The sequence below is a fragment of the Alosa alosa genome, chromosome 21 (assembly GCF_017589495.1).
Source record: "Alosa alosa isolate M-15738 ecotype Scorff River chromosome 21, AALO_Geno_1.1, whole genome shotgun sequence".
NCBI classification, from domain to species: domain Eukaryota; kingdom Metazoa; phylum Chordata; class Actinopteri; order Clupeiformes; family Clupeidae; genus Alosa; species Alosa alosa.
In genome coordinates, this window is record NC_063209.1 from 2,937,237 (window position 1) to 2,962,236 (window position 25,000).

At 45.5% G+C, this 25,000-nt stretch overlaps 2 protein-coding genes across 16 annotated transcripts in view; one reads left to right on the forward strand and one right to left on the reverse strand.

The window, feature by feature from the left end:
• dlg3 (discs, large homolog 3 (Drosophila)) overlaps positions 1-22,435 on the forward strand; it is an 85,979-nt gene extending 63,544 nt beyond the window's left edge. For 9 of the 14 annotated variants that reach the window (XM_048231622.1, XM_048231619.1, XM_048231620.1 and 6 more), the window contains 13 exons: positions 5,600-5,756; positions 6,207-6,309; positions 11,441-11,555; positions 13,242-13,418; positions 14,589-14,664; positions 15,342-15,441; positions 16,882-16,923; positions 17,265-17,315; positions 17,434-17,535; positions 17,632-17,804; positions 18,764-18,873; positions 18,983-19,074; positions 19,231-22,435. In XM_048231622.1, coding sequence (XP_048087579.1) covers positions 5,600-5,756; positions 6,207-6,309; positions 11,441-11,555; positions 13,242-13,418; positions 14,589-14,664; positions 15,342-15,441; positions 16,882-16,923; positions 17,265-17,315; positions 17,434-17,535; positions 17,632-17,804; positions 18,764-18,873; positions 18,983-19,074; positions 19,231-19,337 — 1,405 coding nt within the window. In that variant the 3' untranslated portion in view covers positions 19,338-22,435. Of the gene's footprint in view, positions 1-3,391; positions 3,868-5,599; positions 5,757-6,206; positions 6,310-6,730; positions 7,463-11,440; positions 11,556-13,241; positions 13,419-14,588; positions 14,665-15,341; positions 15,442-16,112; positions 16,159-16,881; positions 16,924-17,264; positions 17,316-17,433; positions 17,536-17,631; positions 17,805-18,763; positions 18,874-18,982; positions 19,075-19,230 lie in introns of those variants that run through there. The other 5 variants (XM_048231618.1, XM_048231627.1, XR_007192190.1 and 2 more) reach the window with 4 other exon arrangements.
• Positions 22,436-22,508: 73 nt separating this feature from the next.
• tex11 (testis expressed 11) overlaps positions 22,509-25,000 on the reverse strand; it is a 12,084-nt gene continuing 9,592 nt past the window's right edge. The window contains exons 26-30 of one of the 2 annotated variants that reach the window (XM_048231630.1): positions 24,568-24,600; positions 24,132-24,240; positions 23,903-24,023; positions 23,188-23,355; positions 22,509-22,764 (exon numbers count right to left, since the gene is read on the reverse strand). In XM_048231630.1, coding sequence (XP_048087587.1) covers positions 22,693-22,764; positions 23,188-23,355; positions 23,903-24,023; positions 24,132-24,240; positions 24,568-24,600 — 503 coding nt within the window. In that variant the 3' untranslated portion in view covers positions 22,509-22,692. The remainder of the gene's footprint in view (positions 22,765-23,187; positions 23,356-23,902; positions 24,024-24,131; positions 24,241-24,567; positions 24,601-25,000) is intronic. The other variant, XM_048231632.1, reaches the window with a different exon arrangement.

Genomic DNA, 25,000 nt, shown 5'->3' on the forward strand with positions numbered 1-25,000 from the left:
TGTGTTGCACTGTCAGAAGTCTGATTACTTCACCATACATACAATGTAGCCTAAAAACAATGGCTATATTATAGGTAGACCTATATTTAGGCTACATATAGCCTAGGCATGTCCACTCGGACAGAGCGACAAAGTAGCCTAGGCTATCTTTTTTTCAGCCGACCGTCTCTGTCATGTCCTGCACTGACATCATTGAGGCTACATAAACTAAACGAGTGCATTAGCTTTGCTTGTAAATGAAGCTGTATGCCTACTTTCCTTGTCCAATGTGATTGTTGAGCGATGCTGGCCAGAAATTAATATAAGTGAAAGTTTCCGTGTCATGTCATAGGCTACCTCTCGTCTCGTTGCTACTCTGGTTTACCAGAATATGCTGCAGCTGGCTGGACGTCATTGCGTTAACTGAGCTGTTAGATATATAGAACATCTACTTCTGTGTAGTAGGCTATAACATGGTCTACATAGGCCAGTCATTACTATTATAATCGCGGGGCAACGTAATAATGCATTCTGAAGCCCTTTTTCTTTTCTCCCATGCTGTTGTGCGTTAAGAGTGGTGCGCTTTTATCCCTCAAAAAACGTACTAGTAAAAAACTTGTACTAGTAACGAAAGGCAATTGAAAATGTAGTGGAGTAAAGAGTAGATTACTGGCTTAAAAATGTACTTGAATAAGAGTAGAAGCACAGTTTTGAAGAAGGAATATGGAAAGTCGCCATTCCTCAAAAGGAACACACATTTTTTACTCATGTGCGTTACTTGTAGCGTATTACTACCCACCCCTGCACACAGTCCTCTCACACAGAATCACTTCTTGTGAGCCTATTGACATGGTAAAATTCAACACAAAACATGCCGACACAGGATATCATATGGTCAAATCAGCAATAAATAATCCCATACAATCACAATTTCATTACACATAAAATCATTACACTTGATCTGCTGATATACATGTACATAAAGACACTAATACATACTTTAGGATCACAAACAATACTGAAATTCTTAAGCCTTTGGTCTCAGATGGAGGGAGATCTTGTGAAACTATTAGTTTGTGTGTGTGTGTGTGTGTGTGTGTGTGTGTGTGTGTGTGTGTGTGTGTGTGTGTGTGTGTGTGTGTGTGTGTGTGTGTGTGTGTGACAGATCGGCTCACCAAGGGTCTCTGTGTGATGATCTGAGTCAGAGGAGCGGCTTAGATCGGCCCTCTGCCCATCTGTGTTCCTCCCCACGCTGGGTCTGTCACACACACACACACACACACACACACACACACACACACACACACACACACACACACACACACTGAAACATACACAAACACTACTGTCCTACTCTATAATTGAAATTTAGAGGAGATCACCTGCCCTCACAAAACACAAAATTACTGTCAGCTTTTCCAGAAATGAGGATTACAAATGGGCTTGAGAGACATACATGTACTGCACAGGCAAACGGTCCCCTCAGACACACACCTACACACACACACACACTCACATACCCACACACAACATCAACACCATGCAGCATGGAACAGCACACATGTAGTCCCAATACACACACTCAAACCCATGCCTCGGCCTCCACACTCCAGTAGCTTCACCTGCCCCCTCTCAGCTTGTTATAAAATGGTGGCTTTTGTGTTGCTGTTTGCTTTTGTGCTATGGTTAACCTTTTCATGGCTGTCCTGCCAGCCACTGGTGGGTGTGTGTAGGGAAGAGCGGCCTGGTTGGACACTGTCCTGTGCTCCAGCAGAATGCTGCAAATGCGTCACAGGAGATAATCAGTAACCAAGCGCTAGAATCAGTCCTTCAACTTCCTGCACATCATGAGTCAACCTTTCACTGGAGACGCCAGAGAGGGCTAGAACATCAGTGGCACACGGAGCTCCAGATGATCTCATTCTCTCACCTAGCTTTCACTCATCTCTCTTGGTTTCTCCCCGGTCACCCCTGCTCACATTAGACATGGTCACTTCCCAGCTCCTCTGTGCTGGCGTTATGGGTTTTTCCCCAGAAGAGGATGCTCTTTAGCCAAATGCTTTCATTTTGGATTTGCAATTTTGGTTAAGATTTCGACACTCATCTTTGCGGTACAGCAAGTACAAAAAAAAAATATTTGATTTGATTTTTTACAAAATACCTTTTGGCGGGACATGGTGAGCCGTTAGACCCTTGGTTTAATATCTGTTTAATGAAATCAAAGCTTAATTCCAACTGCCAGGTTTCATCAACCACCAGAATTTAAACTGTTAATCATTTATCACAGCTGGTTTATTTTTAGCTGTGAGGCTTGAAATATCTTGAACTGTGTGCTGGCACAGAGTCAAATGAGAGTGAGCAGCAGCAGCAGCTCCCAAGGAGAAGCCTGCAGAGATCAGAACCAAGCCACAGAATATGAAGCAGGAAGTCAACAAAGAGACAGAGGGAAGAAGGGAGATGGAAAGATTGTGTGTGTGTGTGTGTGTGCATGTGTGTGTGTGTGTGTGTGTGTGTGTGTGTGTGTGTGTTTCTCAGCATGAGCAGGGGTTTCTTGAAATCCTTGCCAAAGCAGCACATGTTTTCCAGAAAGACTTTTAGTTGTGGCCAGAAGTGTCCACTCAGAACACTTCTAATCAGTCAGGCAGAGCCAATTACTGGTCAGGGAAAGAGGGGGGGGGGGGTAGAGTAGAGTAGACAGAGTAGAGTTCTGGGGCCATGTGACCTCCCTAAAAGCTAAGGGACAACAGCTCCATCAACTGGAACAGAGAATCTCAGCCTCAGCTGATGAGAGAGTGTGTGGGTGGACACTCATAATCATAATGTAAGCAGGAGACAATGCCAAGCACAATGTAGAGACTGAAAGAGAGATACACACAGCAAGAGAAGATCTGAGATGAAAAGATGAAGATTGCGGTAGGGGGTGGTCCTTGGTGTCTGTAAAGGGGAGAGGAGGGCTCTGTTGCTATGTTCATAACCTTTGGAATTCACTCCCTATTTTCTCAGAAGCAGCTAAGAGCCATTCTCTCCTGCTATCCTGGCTCCTGCGGCTCACATGTGCAAACACATGCCCACAGCAACACACTCAAACATGCACCAGTGTGCAGTCACAACCCATGCACACATCCGCAAACATGCAAAGATGCCACTTAAGGTATTAAGTTGTTCTCACATTCTCAGACATGATGTTTTCCCATGCTCACAGAGCCAAATCCATGACTTCAGTAGGGTTGGCTTGTTTACTCATGAGCACAGAAGTAGGGGAACAGAGGAGACCTGGGCTGATGGACTGGTATGCTCGTGTGTTCTGGAGAGCCTGTGGGAGGGGGTGGGTAGGGTCAGGGCAATCGAGAGCATAACAGAGAGACGAAATACTTTCAACTAGTTCAATAAGGAGACCTTGAGAGCAATATTACATTGCTTATGACGTACTAGAGAGGCCCTTCCAATCTGTGAAGGAGAGCCTCTTAGAAATCTTCCATGGTTGGGGTGGGGAATGAATGATGGTGTTGGCTGTATGTTGCCCTAGTTGACAAGGTTTATGTGGGAGGGTGAGGGTTAATTCTCACCCCGCCAGGGACCAGGCGAGGGTGACAGCCAAAGTAGAGCTGGTTACCGTCATCATTCTCCTACAGCCTGAGATTCCTCACACAAACACGCACTCAACACGCGACTAGCGAGCGCGAGCAAGAGAAGGAGAGGAGTGTTTGGAATGGAGATAGGGAGTGGAATTCAGGATAAGGACCTGCACTCGCCCCTGTGTGGAGGAGACGAATGTAGTTGAAAAATGTTTTCGGTGAATATTTCGTCCTCCATGTTGCTGGTGAGGGATCAACATGAGTGGAGGACTAGGAGGGGTCTCCCATCCTGGACTAAACACACCACAAGCAGGTAATGTCAAGCATGGGATCCATAATATGACAGATAAGTCATTTTCTCATAGCTCTCAGTGAGTGTGTTCTTTAGATGGAATTTGGAAGGAGACTTCATATTAGTCTTCAGCGCTGTTCCTATTGGAATTGGTCATATTTAATCATACGGTACTGCTTGAGACTTAATAGCCAGAGTGATTAGGAATAAATGTCTGTATGTACAGTATATATGGACAAATGTAAGATTGTAATATAGGGTTTTTAAAATTCAAAGTAAAATGTTGGCCATAAAGATTCATTTGTGTGAGAAGAAGAATGTCAGTTGTCTTGGTGTGGATTTGGCATTGCTGTGGCAAAGGCAGCAATCCAGTAATTGTATTCAGGCCTTGTGGCTCCTTTATTGTGCTTCCAGACCTCTTCACCACCTATACACTGATGAGATCAGGGGAAACCGGACACGCATGACGTTTCTACTAAATGAATGGAAACCCCACATGAAAGATACTTTTGATTTGAAATGTACTGAGATCATTTGGAGGTCCTTTTAACCAGCATTAAGCACTACCATAAGGCACTGGGTGTCCAATACTTACCTCTCTGAGAGCGCCTCATACATCCATTTCAGGCTTCTTCAAACCATAACAACCCTTCCCTTCCTGTATTTTCTTCCTTTTGTGTGCGGATGAAAGACCCTTTTAAGATGTTCACAGGGAACCATCCCAGTGCTCTACGGCTGTCAGTGCTGTGGACGTGCCCCCCTCTCTGGCTAACTGAGCGCAGAGCCGCTGGGGCTTGGGTAGCAAGTCCATGTGATTAGTGTGCTAGTGAAGCCATCTAACAAGAGCCATCTGCACCGCTGTGGGGGCAACTCTTCTCTGTGTGTGTGTGTGTGTCTGTCTGTCTGTCTGTCAGTGTGTGTGTACTGTTTGTGTCTGTTTGTGTGGTTTGGCTCTCCCGTTGCTGTGCCTTACTCCAATACGTGTTTGGAGACAGGCTTTTGATGGTCCCTTGCTGTGGTGCAGCCTCTCCAAGATCTTAGAGCCACTGCAGTCTGGAATGCCCGCCTGCCTGCTGATGAGTCACAGCAACTAAAACAGAGCCGCAGTGGCACGCTGAAGCATGAGCCATGGATTAGCTCAGTGTGTCTGTATGCATGTGTATGTGTGGGAAAGAAATAGACTGGAGGGAGAACAATTTCGTCCTGCATTTGTTTAACGTTACAATGAGTATTATTGTGTTAAGTTTGACCATATTTTCCCCTTCATCTTTCTCCTCTTGTTTCATTTCAACCACCTTGTTGATGCTGCCTGTATGATGGAACTGGACCCCAAAATGGCATATCTCCAGAGAAAACTAACCATACCCCATCTGACTTTCTTATTCCTTTTTTTACTGTCTTCACTCCACATATGTGAAGCTGTGTGGACAGAGGTCTTCCTCACGTCACCTGAGGTCTTCCACTTTTAGACACGCACAGAAATGCACTGGCCCAGGGGCACCTCACTCCCTTCCGTAGTCAGTAGGTGGAGGTGGTGTGCAGGGCACACACACACGTGTGTATTTATCTCCATCTCTCTCCACCTGTGTGCCTCTGGATGCTGCACCAACACCTCTCTCCCTTCCTGCTGGCCACATCCACCCCCTCCCCCCTCCACCACACACCTTGCACCTTGCACCATGCATCCTCCTCCACCTCCTCCCCACCCGGTTCCTCCCCGCAGCCTGACGCTCGCTGTTGCTCTGTCTGATAGGGAGCCGAGGAAGGTGCTGCTGCACAAGGGCTCCACGGGGCTGGGCTTCAACATCGTGGGCGGAGAGGACGGCGAGGGCATCTTCGTCTCCTTCATCCTGGCAGGCGGACCGGCAGACCTCAGTGGCGAACTGCGGAGGGGCGACCGCATCCTGTCCGTGAGTCTCCCCAACCACTTCTTGCTTATACAAGAACACATATTTATGGATAGGAATTGTTACATGGTTACACATATCTCTGTTCACACCAAGCCTTATCATGCAGCTGTGAAACACAGCTTCAATGGATCTTTTACTCCTGTTTTGTTACATAGTTTCCCTATTTGCTCATTGTCTGCCTGAGGTCAGATACTTAAGAAAAGAATATGATCAGTGTATGTGAAGTGAACTTGTCATTATTTTCATATTCCACCGGTATATCAGTCATCAGTCATTAGTCAACCTTAGGCTTATGACAGACTTTAACATTCGTGCAAATGCATAATTTGGATAACAAAGTTATATTTTATATATTCTATATTTGTAAAGACTTGCAATAGGCCTGAAGACATGCCGTTCTGTGATGTGTGTGCTTGAGCAGAAGTGTTTGAGCCTCCTCTGTTTCCACAGGTGAATGGGGTGAATCTGCGTAATGCCACCCACGAGCAGGCGGCAGCTGCACTGAAGAGAGCTGGGCAGACGGTCACCATTATTGCTCAGTACAGGCCAGAGGGTAGGTCTCACTGTGCTCGTCTCTATCTCACTAGTTGACCATTTATCATTGTGCAGTGTAGGGCTGCCTAAACACAAACTCGACACAGTGTTTTTGTTTTATTGGTAATGGGAGATAACTGTGACCTGAATGTTCCAGATAAAGCATAGGATGGTTTAGTTGTCAGTCAAATTTAAAAATGGTTCTAGATTGAGATCTTTGATTCATATCTATGGTGTAACATTTCTTAAAACAAGTTTCAGACCTCTTTGTTAGCCTATTGTTTGGATAAAAACAATTTATTTTGTTATATATACAAATATTAAGATGCATAGTGTAGCCTACAGGGGAATATTATAAAACATATTGTTACTCTGAAAATAACATTGTTACCTATTGACAACAACAACAAAAAAATATTCGGCTACTGTGCCTTTAAGGCAGGTACAATATTACGCCTGGTTTGAAGAGAACCTAGTTTGTAAATGAGGACATTGTTAGAAGAATGTCATTAGCTGCCGCAGCTTTAGATTGCTCCCTCCCCTACCTTCACATAGTAATGTCGAGGGTCCCATAAGACGCGGGAGTGAATATTATCCTTCAACCAACTGCGGGTGAAGCCGCCAAAACTGTGGCCACTGACCCATTAGGTGCACGGATCGGATCGGAGCGGTGCCAAGGGGGGAGGGCGCTTTTAAGACAATCCGTGTTTGAATCGACTGCAAGAGAAGCAAAAGGAAAGGACTAGACCGACTGTATTCAAGTTGTTGGGGGATGGGTGCAACTTTACCGGCTGACTAGTTGTTACAGTATTTCTTTTTAAACGACTGTGATTGTTCTGGCCAGACAATACAGTGCGATACAGAAATCAATAGCCAACCCGAACTAAATGACGGTCTACCGAGTATCGAGGTACTACACTTCTCCCATGAAGAGGGGAGGAGCATTCCATTGAGCGAGACCGTGAAATATTTTCTGGCCACTTTTTACCAGTGTAAGGAAGACATATTTAACCTGGGACAACAGGGCTAAGTTACAGGAGCCAACGACACAATCGCCGTTATGCGCCGATAGGTTTCATAGACCCCCGGGTTTTCTGTAACCCCTATCATGTTTCCTCGAGAGGATTGAATAACAAGGATTATCAAACTACGAGTGTACTTCGCGCCTTCTGGTAAGCAAGCAAACTGCTATTCTTAGTTTGGAAGGTCATTCTGAAACCAAATTTAGTAAATTGCCGACTGTAATCCGTCTTCCGACAGCTATAGCGCTAGGTAGATTTGGGCAAACTAGAGTCTGAGTAAGCGAGTTAGCTTCCTAGCTAACTCACCTCCGCCACTGTTAAAACTTGGGAGGTAATGGTTAGACCGCTTAGCTCGAGCTCTCTGGCTGCTTCATTCACCTTTGAGTAATGTTAGGCTACTCCTGGCCTTTTGGCTTGATGTGGTTCGTTTATACTTTTAGCAACAGAGAGGAATTTGTAATTGTGTTCAAGTTTTACCACAACCTACAGAATTTTAAGTTAGTTCATTAAGTTAACACGTCCTGTCGGCACATGCTGGTAGAGCTTATGTTTTTTGACTGTAGATTTCGTGTAGGGTTCCCTCATTATTTTGGGAAAGGGAGAGAGCTTTGCGCTTCCGTCATTCACCACAAGATGTGACGGGGCCAATAAGTGGTAGTCATATGGTCATATGGAATCTAGGTTTAGTCATCACTAACGTTAGTGACAGAATGTTTGCTAGCAACACAGACAATATCGACCGCTGTTTTAAACCTGTGGTAACGTTGTCAGTGGGTTTTAACGTGACCATGTTCAAGACTGCTATGTTATGTATGATTTACACAGTCGATAATATTGTGTATCTTAAAGGAAATGCTTGAAAGTAAGCCTTATCAACACCTCACATCGCTAGTCCGAGTGGAGCCCAATAGAGGTGTGGACAGAGCAGGTGCGTGGAGATGTAGCGTCAGTCCAGGAAGTGACCATACCGATGAATTGTTCTCTTGTTCCTTTTCTTGAAGAGCTCACCGATTGTTGGAAAAACTCAGTTGTCAGAAGAACTGTCTCATGTGACAAGCCATCTTCCTTATAGCCAAGCTCGCTGTGTTGCCCTAAAAAGCATTGACCATGATAAATTAGGGCTACCCCTTCAACAGTTCTTGGTGCAGATGTGGTATGTGATTCTGAAATGTGCATTAACGTGAGTTCAGCTAACACAACATGCCCTATGTATTCTGAAACATCTATGAAAACAACCAGGGACAACCAGGTCTATAGTCAGTGCTTAAGCTTTTATGCAAACTATGATAGGAATGTGGCTGTATAGGTTATCTGTTGCAGCATGCTGTCTTGCCCATTTCCCTGACTTGCTTGAATAAAATAGACCTGGAATATAAATGGAGCCAGTCTCTCTTAGGACCTGATATTTCTGTAGAAAATAGAATCTTCATAATTGAGGCCAGTGTAGCTCATTGAGATATATAGGATTTGGAACAGAAACAGACCATTATATTACCTCAGTACATAATGCAAGGCTTGCTTATTTCAATATCAACATCTGCTAAGTTAACAAGAGGTAGCCTTTATTAAGACCTATGAGATGTTTTACTTTTTTCTCCATGCATGTATACTGTAGCAACCTTGGATGTGTTGAAAGGCACTTTATGAGTAAAATGTAGTATTATTTATTATTATTACTTAGAAACATCCTCTTGGGCTCTGCCTTCATTCTCTGTAAACTGCTGTAGAATGTCTTGGGAAAAGCAGTGTCAGTGAAAGCAGCAGTGCTTGTTAACAATTTAAGTGGTAAAGTATGCAGGCTTGGCAAATTATTTCCCTGCTCTATCATGTCCACTACCGTTTTGTGCATGAACCCTGAGTATGTTTGACTCGAGGAGCTGTTAGCGTCCCCCTCTCCCCAGGCCATGTGTTGTGGGCTGTGCTGTGGGGAGGCCCACAGCCACGGGAAACTGAGCTGAAATGGGGGCTCAGACGCTGCCTCCTGATACCGTGCCTGAGCACCGTGCCTACGCCTCCACTGAGGGGCCCAACTCTGGCCGTCAAACACAGGCATCTAATTGAAGCCGCATACAGAGAGCCCTGATGAACTCCGGCGTAAATGCTGAGGGCTGTCCTTCTCATCACGCATCGGCCTGCAGGGGCTGGATGAGCGTTGCAGGTGACGCCTCAGACCGGAAAAGGCAGCAGTGTGCTTGTCATACCACCGTCTCCCGAGAGCCTAATTACAGCTGGCCTTAGCACTGTCCATCCTTACGGCCGGGGAATGAAGAGACGAAATGTCAGCCTGCCACCCCCTACGCAGGAAGGTGTTTTCATGCCTCTGCTGCTGTGGCGGCGGTGAGATGAGCATACTGGCTATAACCCAGCCTAACCCTGCTAGCTCTTGTTACAGACGCATGCCTGTGTGCAGTTACATAACTGTATGCAGACAGAGGAACAGCTAGCTCCCACATCACTCGAGAATAAAGGCAGTTCATGTAATGAGGACAAGCAGCATGGGTGCAAGATACCGAGCCGGCCCAATTTCTCATCACGGATTTCACGGCTTCTTTAATGCTAATCTAAAATATACGTCCCTGCAAGACTGAAACGGCTTGGCAACATCCGTCATCTGTGTCTTTGAAACTGGCTCCTTCTCAGATTACATCACAAAGTGAATGTTGGCTGGGGTGAGCCCACCACAGCCATCTGTGCCCTTGGCTGTACTGTATATTCGAGCATTCCCTCTGGGACTGGACAGTGCGGTGGACTTCCTGGTCCTCTGTCTGGCCATTACACTGGTTAATCACCCTTGCATAGCAGGCACACACTGTGTGTGTGTATTTTGGCTGTGTTTAAAGTGCGTCCTGCTGAGGCAGTTCAGTAGACAAGCACTACTTTTAAACTAAAGCCCCAAACTGGATTTGCTCTGGTTTTCGGTAGTCACATGTGACTATATTCTTGTGTTATGTTCGCATTTGTGTGTGAAGTTTTGCCAACAGATTAGCCCAGCTTTTTCCTTCCGTGTTGTTCAGTGGTTGCTATAGGGGCTGGGGCGTTGCCCTTGTTACAGGTAGGCGGTATCAGGTTGCCTCACCTTTCTGTGCCATTTAACCCATAGTGTTGTTAACCCTCGAATGACAGACGGGGTGTGGAGTTGCCGGCTGCACTCGGGCAGTTTCTGTTTGCGTTGATGAGTTAGTTTCGGCTAGAGGCTGCTTTTAGATAGGGTTCCCATTGATTTCAGATATTCAAAAAGGGAAAGTGGACTTTTACAGCAGTTAGCAACAGTTAAACCTGCTGTTTCTGTGGTAAAAGCACAAGGACAAACAGCAAGCCATGATTAAAGTAGGACGGTATGAGCAGCAAGAATAATACAACACCAGACAGCCTGTAGGGAACACTGGTCCCTCTATTCAAGAGGAACCCAAAGCCAATGTCTAAAAATACATATTAAATAAGCAACCATACTGTCAGCTGCTTTTATGAGGGGAGGACAGTGTCTTGCACCATGGCCTCTACAAGAGAAGTGGTTTCTCTGTTCTCCTAATTATTAGTGTAACTGTTGTTTTCAACTGGTCTTCTATATGTATCTGTACCTGACTGTTGTTACTCAGCACTGTGTTTATTGTTAAGCATGGGCCACACAGCAGAGGCAGGTTTAATTAAGAGGCTTCAGCTAAATCATGCATCATGACTGAGTTCGACTGTGAAAAATGACTTCTGTTCAGAACAGTCATTGGAGGTCTTTGTTTCGTTCTCCTGAAGAGTGCATGTTCAACTTAATTAATCTGCATAATTAATAGCCGAGCCTGTGATATTAGTGGGTATCTCGGGCAGATACATGATTAATTTCCATTTGGTCCCCTGCTCATTAATCAGTCTGCGACGAGCTGCTGAGTCTTACCTACCCTCCCGCTCAACGTGAAGCCCGTTCCATCGGTCTCCCTGGCCCCAGTCCCTCCTGATGGCAGACCTGCTGGCCTCGCTCCTCTGGCTTACGCAGAGAAGTGGGCACAGCACAGTCTCTCCCATTTCCTGCTCTCTAAAAGTGTGTGTGTGTGTGTGTGTGTGTGTGTGTGTGTGTGTGTGTGTGTGTGTGTGTGTGTGTGTGTGTGTGTGTGTGTGTGTGTGTGTGTGTTCCTGCAGAGTACAGCCGCTTTGAGTCTAAGATCCACGATCTGAGGGAGCAGATGATGAACAGCAGCATGAGCTCTGGGTCAGGCTCCCTGCGCACCAGTGAAAAGAGATCCCTCTACGTCAGGTAGGCCACACACACGCGTACGTCACACGCATTCACAACACTCTCCTCCAGCTGCTTTGGGCTCAATAGTGATGCTTTTGCACACCTTTCACTTCTCTTGTCTAGTTTTCAGGTTGTCAATCAATGAATTGATATGTTGAAATTATGGTCAATATCCAAGTTGAAAGTTAAATGTACATTAAGAAGTAACTACCGGATATTGTTTATTGTTGGTGTATTTCTATATTTATGTCCTATATTTTTAGCTAAATTCATTTCAGTTGAATGTATTTGTTTGTTTGTTTGTGTCCTTACCTTTCAAAATAACAATTGCTACATTTATCTTCACACAAGTGATATCTGGTCCAGGAATCACCTTGACATTTTACCCACTTTATTCTTATGTAGTATCTCTAATTTGCACATTTAGTTTGCTTGTTATTGTCCCCAACACAATGTGTTTAGTAAGCAGGGAGGGTGTGGGTATCAGATAATGCAGAGTAGCTTATGCTTGTCCTGCGTAGCACTAGCCGTTCTGCTGCAGGACTTTAGTCATGTGTCAGCTGTATTATCTGCCGCTGTTTCCCCGTATTCATTTTTATTCCACTTGCCACAATAACACTGGCGTCCTGGACTCTGACCCAGGAAGCCAAGCAGATGATTGTCTGTGGTTTTAAAAAATGCAAACTTCCTGCTGCAGGAAAGCCTCTCCAGGGTCATGGGCAATATGAAGATTTTGGAATAGACACTTATTTCCATTCAGTGACAAAGCATGTCATGAGACTGTTGAATGTCTTGAACATTTTCACATACTAGAGGGGGAATTCCAATTGACTAAAATCCTCAGTGTTTTGTACTTAATGCCTGAGGCCTCTTGCTGCCTCTTAACACAAAATGGAATGTGACCCGGTGTATGATGAGTCTGACATGGTTCCATCTGACATGGTTATCTTTGCTGTACATCCACCCTTGTGTACCTGTTCTCTGGTATGCGACTGTAGCGCATATGGGAAGGGGCCTAAGAAAAGCCCTCGCTGCTTCATGACAGTCACATGCCCTCTGCAGCATGTTAAAGCCCGCGCTCATAAGAACAGCACATACTAATGCACCCCATAAGTCCATGTCAGTAATGAAGCTAAGCCCCTCCTGATAATGCCCTCTAATGAGCGCTCTGGCGTAAGCCGCATTCATCTCTGCTGGTAAGTAAGCAGCCAGCTATGTGTGCTACGCAGCCTGCTCGCTAGGACCCATATTGGGGCTGGGGCTGATGGTGGTCCCATTGCACTGGGTGAGTGATGCAGTGTAGGGGTCAGCTTCAGGACATGCCAGGACTGTCTCATGACGGGCCCCTGTGGTTAGTTCTGAGGTGAACTGGACATGAGCAGGCGCTGCAGTGGAGAGAATGAAGCGCATAGCAGCAGAGAGGGAGAGAAGTGTATGCAAACCAGTGGAGCAGGTCCAACCCCTTCCCTTTGCCTCTGCCCCGTCAGACAGGTAATACCCAGACAGGCTCCAACAGATGGAACGCAGGGCTGTTTATGGGGGCTGGGGATGCTTGGCTCTTCACCTGTTGTCATGGGGCTGATGAGTGGGCCTGTCTGTGTTGAAATACGGAAGTAATCCATTTGACTTTGTATGGTCGGAATATCCCTCTGATGGATTACCTGACTGTCTGGCATTCATACTGTTCTCTGTGTGTCCATGTAGGGCTCTGTTTGACTACGACCGAACCAGGGACAGCTGCCTGCCCAGCCAGGGCCTGAGCTTCTCTTACGGGGACATCCTGCATGTCATCAACGCTTCTGACGACGAGTGGTGGCAGGCACGACTGGTGACGCCCCATGGCGAGAGTGATCAGATCGGGGTCATTCCCAGCAAGAAGAGGTACAGCCGCACTCAATGACCACATGCACACTGAGCTGCCAATATTCTGTGTCCACTACAGTTAAGAATGAACATCGATGAAGCCGAATGGAGTCTGATCTATGTAGCCTCGGCACATAGCCGCCCTCATAAGTGCGCTGACACTAGCCGAGCACATCACCAAAATGTTTACCTGACAAGCAGTGGATAAACAGGGTTTAGTTGAGTGGCACTAACAAAAACAGAACTGAATGCTAATTGACAAGGCTGCGGACACACAGTTGGATGCTGGTGTGTGGGGTTATATGGGATTTATTACACGGTTCTATCTGATGAAATCCAGTGCTGAAAGCAGAGTGCACTGCACTCATGTTGGCGCCTGTGTGCGAAGCGCTTCATGGTTATTGTTCAAGCAGCCTCTGCATTATTTTTAAGCGTGCATTGAAATATGGACGAGTGGACGGAAATGGGTTAGTTGATAATTGACCAGTTGCTTGGCCATCCAGAACACTCTCTGTACTATTGGGGTCATTAGGGTCACTCTCTGTGCCGTTATTGATAAATCATTTCTTCCACTGATTATTTGGGAATGTGTTGTTGTTGGATTTGATGTTGGATAGAAGTGCCTGGCAGTTGACAAGTACTTGTAATTCTTTTGAAAAATATCTGTATAGATAGTGCCATTAAAACAAGACCGAAATACAAAGGTAGCTTGTGAACACTTTTTTTTTCAAATACCTGCTCAGCATATTAATGTGGATGCATGTACAGTTCCACAGAATGCAATATATTCTAGATGTACTGATAATTGGTCAATCGGTGCTTTATAGGTTGTGGGTCTGGGTAGGTTTAATGTACATTTAACAAGAAATGAATCAAGATGTTTTAGGGTTTATTCCGTATAAATGTCTGCTTGTCAAAGTTATTATTGCCATCATAAAGATTACGCTACAAGCCCATTTCCAATAGCATAATGGTCCACCCATTCAGGCTTGATATCCATGTGTGTGTCTTTTAAGAGGGAGCAAATCTAACTGAGTAGTCTGCACTCTTCTGAGCGGTCATGTCCCAATTGTGGAGTGTACAGTATCTCTGTGCCCTGTTGAGGACGCCTGTACTTGGCACCTGTGTGGAGACGCCGGGAGCCTTTAGCGCCCTGATGTGATTGTGTGATGTGCCCTCCTAATCCAGGGTGGAGAAGAAGGAGCGGGCGCGGTTAAAAACGGTCAAGTTCCACGCCAGGACGGGCATGATCGAGTCCAACCGGGTAAGTGTGGCCTGACGGCCGAGTGGAGTGGCTGCTCTGCCCAGCTCGCTGGCGGTCCCTCTCCTCTTGCTCCGGCTCATTCTCTCAGCGAGCACCTGGGAGCTGACCCACTTCCTCCCCTGTGAGTGTGGGAACAGGAGCCCGCTCGCAGCAGGGACAGACGGCTCATCTTACACTGCCCTCTCATCTGTGTGTGTGTGTGTGTGTGTGTGTGTGTATGTATGTGAGCACACACATGCAAGTTATTGTATATGTGGAGAGAATTCGATCGCCTAAACCCTTTCCTCCCTTTTTTGACATCATTTTGAACATGTAAAAACCCCTGCCTCCCAACAAGTTTAGAGCAAACATCTTTCTTTAGCGTATGCTTCTGATTGATCTCGCTCCACATATGCACCTAAGACCAGTTTGATCTCCTGTGTTCTCAGATCTCCCCACTTATCTGCCATTCACATTTGACTTCATCCCCATTGCAAGGTCACGGTCATGTTATGGCTGCCTAAATGTTTTGGTCTGAACTTTTCTTTCTGCATGGTTGTTTGTTGTGATGTGTGCCATATGTTACATTAAGACCCATTCTGTTTTGTGTTTTTGTTTTGTTTTATTTGTTTGTTTGTTTGTTCAAACCCTCCATCTCCTCCCGCACCCCTTTTATCCGTTCATCACCTCCTGAGCAGCCGGTCAAAGTAAAGCGCAAAAAAAGCTTCAACCTTTCACGCAAGTTCCCGTTTTACAAGAGCAAGGAGAACATTGTCCAGGAACTTGTGGAGTCTGAACGTGAGTATAAGGGTCTGACTGGACGGCTCGCTCTCTCTCGCGCTCGCTCTCTCTCTCATGCTTCATCTACTTCACCCTCTCGCTGTGTGGTTGACCTCAGGGACAGACTTTGTGCCATCGTCAACCACCCCCCACCTCACCCCAGTCCGTCCGTCAGCACGTGTCCCTCTCAAAGACCACAGCGGCTGGCTGGAGGCTGGACGCTTGACGCCTCGCCGCTCTCTGTCCTCTTTGGGTCGGTCTTCACCTGTGCATAGCTTGCAGGGTGGGAGTTGCACTCACACTGGAACGCTGTTGTTCTCCTCTGGGGTCTGTGAGCCTGTTTGAGCCCATTTGACTCCGACTGGCCAGTGCTCGCTGGTGTGACCCTGGACAGCACTCATCAGTAACTAATGGCTGTCCTGGGTGCCCTGATGTTTTGCTAGTGCAGAACTACCCAAGAGCTGGGGCTTGGCCCGGCGTCACCTGCTCTGTTTTCACAGACGAGGTCAGGATGTGGAACAGCGTCTGAGTGTTAGTTTCCTTCCTCCCCTGGCGAGCGCTGCATCCCTCCTCCTCAGTCTCTCACTAACCTCTTTTCTTCTTCTTCTTCTTCTCTCTCCTTGTTCTTCCTCTTCCTCCTGTCTCTGCTCTCTTCTTTTGTTTCTGCTCTCACCTTTCGGGACACTCAGGACTTCCCAGGGTTAAGCGATGACTTTTATGGATCAAAGAGTTTGAGTAAGTGTGTGGTTATATTTGTCAAGCAGCTGTCCCCTGAGCTCACAGCCACAGTGTCCTGTTGTAGTTGACCGATGTTGTATTACACAAACATACACGCACACAAACACACACACACACACACACACAAACACACACACACACACACACACAAACACACTGAGCAAAAGATCACAAAGTCAGGTCTCGGTGCCCATGACCTGACAAAATGATGTCAAATACACAAGGATGTAGGTGACCAAAGATCTAAGCTGTCTTGAGGTGACAGACGCGGCTGTTTGCAGTGTGAAAAAACCAACATGTAGCACATGGCAGTGCCTCTATCAAAGAGATGGGAGCTGAGCCGCTTGATTCTGGCTGCAGTCTAAACACCAGTGTTTTCTTTGGCGAGAGTGACCGTATCGGTATCAGCTGTCACACAGCCGGCCATAGGAAACTCTGGCCAGGGAATGGATGGCCGCTTGGGAGACTGAAAAAGGAAACACTTAATTTCCTATTAGTGCCACTTCCTAGCGCTTCCTCATAAAGGAAGCTGGTGAACTCCACGCGTTTGTTTTCTTTCTCTTCTGCTTCTCAACGCTCTTCTCTTTGACTACATTTAAAGGGGTGGGGGTGGGGGTCAAGTCACACACAGCATGCATTGGTCAAGGGCTGGATTCCCTGTGTTGTGAAAGCATTGAGATGTTCTGCAAGGTCATCTAACCCACGTGTCTCTCCTCACAGAATGCTTGACTTCTAACACAAGTGACAGTGAAAGCAGTTCAAGTAAGTGTCTCCTCTTGCCTATGGTTCTGTCTCTTGCATACATGCCACATTAATTAAAATGGATGTGGCAGCTATCGCTAAATGTCTATATTTAGCACTGACCCTATTTGTTTCCATTTAGTCATCAGTGGTGATGAAAGATTCCACTTTTCTCGCCTCATGCCCATGCATGAATCTGTATTTGTCTCTTGGGTGCAGCAATTGTGAAGTTAGATGTGTTTGAAGAGGACTAAAAGCCTCTAATGGTCACACTTTGATGTCTAATGGTATGGAAACTCCTGAAGTGCTCTTCATAAATCCGTCTCCTCCTGCTAAAGTTCCTGTCTCTTTCACATTTTCAGAAGGGCAAGAGGATACAATTTTGTCCTATGAGCCAGTGATTCGACAGGAGAGTAAGTGTCCTTTCCGTAATCAAAGGAGTACATCTGTAGTAACTGGGCTTGATTGCTCCGTGTGTGTGTGTGTGTGGAACATGGGAGTCTCTGACGGCTGTTTTTTTCCTGGCTGTAGTTCATTACACACGGCCTGTGATCATCCTGGGCCCCATGAAGGACCGAGTAAACGATGACCTGATCTCGGAGTTCCCCCATAAGTTTGGCTCATGTGTCCCACGTAAGTGAGCTTCGCCACTCTGCAGTCTAGTGCGTGTTGTGCTTACTGTGTTGACACTTGACTGCGTGCTGATGGCGTGGCCCTCTGTGTGCGCAGACACTACTCGCTCCAGGCGAGAGAACGAGATGGACGGGCAGGACTACCACTTCGTGGGCTCACGCGAGCAGATGGAGAAGGACATCCAGGACAACAAGTTCATCGAGGCGGGCCAGTTTAACGAGAACCTCTACGGGACCAGCGTCCTGTCTGTCCGAACTGTGGCTGAAAGGGTTGAGTATTATTACACTAACCTATGATTACATTCAAATACTCTTGATCATTGATTTCCCTACATCACAGCACAATGTTTCTCAAACTGTTATTCAGAACATGAATGTTGAGATGGTAGATGAATATAAATATTTAGGAACCATCATTGTCAGCAAATTATCTTTTGAGAGCAACACAGATGCTGTCTGTAAAAAGGCCCAACAGAGACGTTTCTTTTTGAGGAAAATGAAATCATTCAGCGTGTTTTATTGAATCAGTCTTGACATTTTGTATTGTGGTGTGGTACAGTGGTCTTCCAATGACCAGCAAGCGTAAGCTAAGAAAGCTGGTTTGTGTAGCGTCTAAGGAGGTTGGGATACAGCTACAGCTCCAACATGTATATGATAATGGGGTCAGGGGTAAGGCTGACCACATGTATATGATAAAAGGGTCAGGGGTAAGGCTGACCACATGTTGACTGCCCTGATCACCCACTTCTGGGGGAGTTTAATCTGCTACCCTCAGGTCACCATTTTAGGACTGGACGTGCCAGAGATTCTTTTATTCCTGTGGCTATTAGGAACCTGAATTCACTTGATTGACATCTCTTGAATCTTTTATACATTATGTGATTATTTATTTACTTATTTATTCCTGTTCATGTTTATTATGGCAGATGTACCTGTGTACTGTCCTGTGTACTGTGATTGGGTCATTGTTTTTTTAGAGGAAGGAGTGTCTCTATTGTTGTGTGTCCTCTGTTGTGTTGACAATGTTGTTGGCATCTGGTGGTGCTTTTCTGCGTATGTGTTTTAGAAATCCTGCTGCACACTCAATTTCCTTTTCTAAGGATAAATAAAGTGAAAGTTTACGTAAGCTATGCAGCTTGATTATGACTAAACTGCCATGGTGTGTTCCTGTACTTCAACATATAAATGACTGAAGTGTAGTTGAACATATTTATCCTCTTGTTTTGCAGGGGAAGCACTGTATCCTGGATGTGTCTGGGAATGCCATTAAACGACTGCAACAAGCACAACTTCACCCCATTTCCATTTTCATTAAGCCAAAATCCATTGAAGCTCTTATGTAAGTAATGCTTGGATGGTGCAAGGTGGTCTATTGTTACATGTAGCCCTTGGATGGAGTCCTGTTCAGACATTTACAAGTTGCATTTCTTATTGTCCTTGTCTTAAAGGGAAATGAATAAACGGCAGACATACGAACAAGCCAATAAAGTCTTCGACAAGGCAATGAAGCTTGAACAAGAATTTGGAGAATTCTTCACAGGTAGCAAATTTTTCTTGCTATTTTGAGAAATGATTCATTGGCCGTGGTTCATCCACTTGGGATGCTAAATTGGTAATTTTAACGTATGCCTAACTGGAAGTAGTTGAACAAAGAAGGTTAAGCTCTGTCTTCTCTTCCCCCCCTTGCCGTCTCCAGCCATAGTCCAGGGTGACTCACTAGAGGAGATCTACGATAAAATCAAGCTGATCATCGAGGAGCAGTCGGGGCCCTACATCTGGATCCCCTCTTCTGAAAAGCTCTGAGCTGCCAGCTCCACTCTCTGTGCCACCCCCCCCCCCCCCTTTCCCACTCAGAGAGACCCCGCCCTTCCCCTTTTTACAGATATGTTTCATATCAAATTTTAGTGTCATCATTATGTTACTCTCAAATGAAAAAAGAAGTCTTATCATCATTACTGTGACTGTGCACATCCCCCTGCATGAGTTTCTCAGCAATTCCATTCAAGACTGGAAATGCGGTTCCAAATGAGTTTTTTTTTTGTCATGTAAACAAAAAAGGGAAAAAAATGAACAAAATCCTTGGTGGAAACGGACGGCCGAAGGAAGAAGGTCTTCAGATGCTGGCTTGCAAGTGGGATTTCTTTCCTTTCCTTTTTTTTTCTTTTTTTCCTTTTTATTTGCAAAAGTCCGGGTGAATTGAGACAAATCGTTATAAAGCTGGACCTCTGAGATGTTCATCCAATCATCATTAAAAAGACAGACTATACTGAGCAAAGAGCAACGAGGTTTTCTACGAGGACTGAGTAAAGATGAAGCCTACTGATGGTCATACTTGCAGGATTATTGCTCGTGTTGATACTAGGGATGAGATGACGTGGAGAAAACCTACAAACTGGTTCTCTTCAGGAAACACAAACCAGCTTGCTGTTGATTGGCTGCCAGTTATTGTGAATGCAGTCAATAAAGACATCTTTGGGAAGCAGAACAAATGGAGGAAGGGGTATGAATCATTTGTATTTCTGAAATCACAAGGTAAATACAAATCCTATGGAGAGATTTTACTACATATTAAATACTACGGTACACATTTTACACATCACTAGAATTGTCTACTTGGAGGGCTGTTAGATTACATTTCTTTGTCCTTGGTTTTAGTGGTTTTTTGTTTTGGTTTTTTTTCTTGTGGTTTTTAGCTGCTCTGTAAAATGGATGGGGGTAGAGAGGTGTAACTGGGCTCTCTGCAAAACACCAAACTGCCTTATGATACAATTATGTCAAATTGCTTGTCTGTTCACCATGGGGGAAGCTATGAAATTATTAGAACCAATCAAAAGAACCAGTGCGTGCTTGAAGGTTTTCCCTCCGTACGACAGGAGGTCTAACCCGAGGGTGCAACTGATAGGACCAAGTGTCTTACCTTTGTGAAGTTGTTTTTACCTTCAGTGTTTATCCTTTTTGTCTTAAATCGACTGAGATGAATTCTGATTTTGGCAGCCAAAGCTCCCTCACCCCAATCTTGAGCAGCAGAAAGCCCATTTGCACTTCCTCTGCCCTCACAGACAACTCCCTTCAGACTGAGAGGTGACATGGTACTGTCCTGTAAGCTGCCTGACAGGGCGGCCTGAAAACGGGTAGATCAAGATAATTGTATTGGATGTTCCTCTGATTAATTAAAGTCAATATGGCGTGATCTGGACTATTTTCCCCTCCCCTAACTGACAAAGTTTTAATTAAATCTATTTGTTCTGTATAATTACAAATGATGTTTTATATCCTTTTGACTTTGTTCCTGGGCAGTTGTTACTCCACTGTGTTGAGCCTTGTGCTGGGGGAGGGGAGGGAGGGATGAGCGCGACTTGCTTGTGCACAGACACCGATTCCCAGTGATATGGAGGGACAGAATCATACCCTCCAAATCCATTCTCATGACCTTCTTTGTGAAGCTAATATGGAATCTTTTCAGCAAGGGCATTTTCATTGAGGAGATAAGTTGCTGTCTTATCAGCCAGTTGGTATTTTAATTCTTCGTGTCTTTATTTTGTTTGATTTTAAAAAAAACTACAGCATGAACTGCATCTTCATGCTAACTTGGGATATTATCATCTGACGCGACATCAGAAGAGGAGCGAGACGCCCCTGATGCAGCAGGCTGGTGCTCGTGAAGGTCTACCAGCCTACATGCGTGTGAGGGGGCGACTGATTTGCTAGAGGAAGCACTGAGCCCTTTCACTGGTCATCCTATGATTTTCTTTTTGTGTCTTTTTGGCGTTGGAGATGGGACACAGAAGGCTAGCGCTGACAGGGCACCTCCAGGGGGAGCTGATGTGGCCGTGACCTTTGAACCCCAGGCACCTGTTCCTGCAGGCGCTGCCGCAACAGGTGTCGTCCCCACCCCCCCGAAGCCCAGGCACCAGCGGTAAACCAGCTGTCATACCTGTGTCAAAACCAGAGTTCAGGGAATTCAATTTGAAGGGAACAGAGCCATTATAAAATAAATTGCTTACAGACTGTTTCAAAGGGTGTGGTAGCTGTAAAATGTAAATATCCCCCTCACTTGTGCTTCATGCATGTGTGAAACAACTGGGACAAACATTCTGTTTTATAGCTCACAAAATGTCAGGTAAATCAAATGTTGGATTATTCTGAGATTAATTTCCATACAAATGTGCCGTAATATTGTTGATATTTCTCTATAGATTAAAATATTCAGCTGCCTATTGGAACACATTTTCTAGTCGATGGGGAACTGATAACCCTAAACTTGGGCCTGTCTATTTGTGATTTCTTGTGGAATTTGTCTGAGTGTATAGATGACAAAAAATTTGAAGTAAATACAGAGAAACAAGACAGCAGCCTGTAGGATGATACACTGTAAACAAACACAGGAAGGAGAATTACTTTTTCATTTAGCTTAGAAATGGTCCTCTGGTGTGCAGAGGAAACAGCTGACTGTTAAAAGTGTGGTGTCAGTCAGCCATATCAGTAAAAGCCCAAAGAACTTTAATCCATTGTAATCTTTCTAATGCGGTTGCTGTATCCTGAGATTGAATGGGTATATGTGGCCTGGCCAGGGTCAGTCCCTGCCCCAGAGAAGGTCTGATGAAATCAAATTATTTAATGATGGGTGGGAGGGCTTCTGGATGGTCCTTTTTGGGAGGCAATGAGTCATTGATGTGACCGCACATGTGCAGTAAGTGCTTGCAAATATGAACCCTTTGATTGTACAGTGGTTTCCTCCCCATGACTACAGGTGGTAAAAACCTATCAGGACGTTAAAGGCACACCAGTTTTTTTCTATCCTGGTCTGGAGGGAATACAGTCCTGCTACTTTTCTTTGGGATTTTTTTTTTTGACTGGACAAAAGTTTTATTTGTTTGAAAATAATAAAATATGTGACTCTGTTATGAGTTCAATGTGTGTTATTTGTCTACAGAGAAGACCAAATTATCTATTATATTAACATTTATTAAGCTCTTACAAATGTATTCAGTAGAAATCTTGTGATGTGTAAAATATCCAATTATTTAAATTAAGGACAGATTCCATCAATACAAAACATTACTATCATAACATAAATATTACTCTGTACAACACTTTACATGAACACAATAAATAAATAAATAAATACAATCACATTAGCACAGCTCCTCCCGCAGGCTCACTCCTCCATGATGAGGTTTCTCTTGGCTTTATCCAGCCGCTCCAGCAGCTCACTGTACAGGCCAGACATCTGCAGGAACACATTACAACATCACTTACAATAGTGCACTCATATTTTCATATAGGTGTGAAAGATGTCATAATGGCACCATCTCAGCAAAGACCTCACTGTGGCCATTCAGATAAATGCAACTGACCGGAGACATGACGTCCTCTCGGAAATTACCGGGATACAGGACAAAAATACAAGCAGCTGCACGGAAGCAACAAAAAAAGGACAAACATCTGATGCCAGGCTGAAAGCGGAGGTAAAAAAGGTGAGGGTGAGTATGGGGGGGGGGGCAGAGCTGCACTCCATGAGGGTGAGTATGGGGCAGCAGAGCTCCAGCTGAAGCACATAGCCTGCAGCCAGGTACGGGAGCTATTTTTGTTTACCGCTGCCGTGTGTGCTCCCTGAGAGCGCAGCAGCCGCTCCCTCCCCTGCTGCTCTTACCTGCTTCTGATAGCTCTCCTGCAGGGAGCCCAGGTGGCGCAGGAAACTCATCCCCAGACCGCACCACTTCTCGGCCTCGGGGTACTGGGCCAGGCTGTACAGCAGGATGCCCGTGTTCCAGGCCCGCGTCAGCAGCCACAGCACCTCCAGCTCGGTGGAGTCCTCCGGCTGGCCCAGGGACCGGGAGAGAGAGGACCCAGATGAGGAGCGAGGGAGACAGAGGCAAGTGACAGAGCATGAGACTCTGGAATTACGTGCTGAGAATAACAAGACAGGTTTATGACCCCTCCAAATCCTTGACTATAAAACCTAAGTAACCTGATAAGAGTGAATCAGTCTGTGCGCCACTAAAGCACTGTGATCGTGTTTCATGCTCATCTGTGAGAAATACAGTCCTGTACTAATGATGACATAAAGCCAGAGCTGTACGTCTTTCTCTATGTAGCCTGCCAGCACCAAGCACATCAGATCCCCCGTACAGCCCCAGAGTTCAACTGATATCCTCTGCAGCTCCAGACTGGCGAGAAATGAAAGGGAGTCACACCAGCACACAACTGATTGAAATGAGCATCTAAATTGGCAGGAAGAGGCTGCTGAATGGAGCATCTGCTAACTGCGAGACTGAAGGCCCCATTGACACAGCAAGGAAACCCTTTCATAGCAGCACAGGCACAGAGTTGATTGGCATTTGATATGTTGTGGTCATGTGACTCACAGCGCTGTTGATGATGGCCTGGGCTTCCTCGTAGTAGCCCCAGACCTCCTCCAGCACACGGGCCTCCACCTCACACACCCCACGCGGCAGCGACAGCTCGATCAGGCTGTGGATACACTGACTGCAGCAAACACACACACACACATTAAAACCACTCAGACTGCTTATGGACATCTTCCATGGCATGTGAAGTGAGAAGGCCTGTGGAGCCGGTGGCCCTGGTTCTGACCTGCAGCGGGCCAGGTCAGCCTGTGGCTGCTTCCTGTGGAGAGAGAGGGCGATGCGCAGGGCCTTCTTGCACAGGACAGGGAAGTGTGCCGGCGGCTCCATGGCCAGAGCTGCCGATATCAAAGTAGCCATCAGACACTGACCCCTCAGGAGCTTTATAGGGGCCCCGCAGAAACAGCTGGACCTCCACTGCCTTCTACTGCAGGGCTTTGTCACATGCTTGTGTGTATATGTGTAGTTTATATATTTAAAATGGCATAATACGCTAGCAGTGCACACAAACAGGGAAAACAAGAAATATTGTTTTAGATCATGTATATTTTAGATCAGGGGTTCCCAAACTTTTCAACCCGCGACCCCCAAAATAACCGTGCCAGAGACTGGCGACCCCCACTATCCCTGGATGTGACTCAAAAAATAAAATAAAATGTGCTCACCGGCCATACGCACTAGGCTTATCCAAACACGGGCTTAACGACAACACAAAAGAACAGAGCAGCCTGTTATGATTTTACCTATAGAAATTTACTATATAATAAAAGCAGAATACCTTAGTCAAAAAATAATATCCATGTAACATGAGTGCACATTATTGCCGTCGTGCAAACTTAACTTTGAAACATTACTTTAATTTCCATTTCAACAGAAGAATATCTCAGTCAGGGTAATATCCACAAACTGTTGTAAACATATGTACATTGTTGCTGCGCAAATTTACATTTTGGCAACTATGTTTCAGCGTTAATCTCATCTAATGAGATGGATGCGCGCTATGAGAGGAACACAGCAAGTCCATTCTTGGTTTGTATTTGTTTTTAAATATATGTCAGTGCAGAGAAAGTCTTTTCGCACAGGTATGTGGAGCCAAAT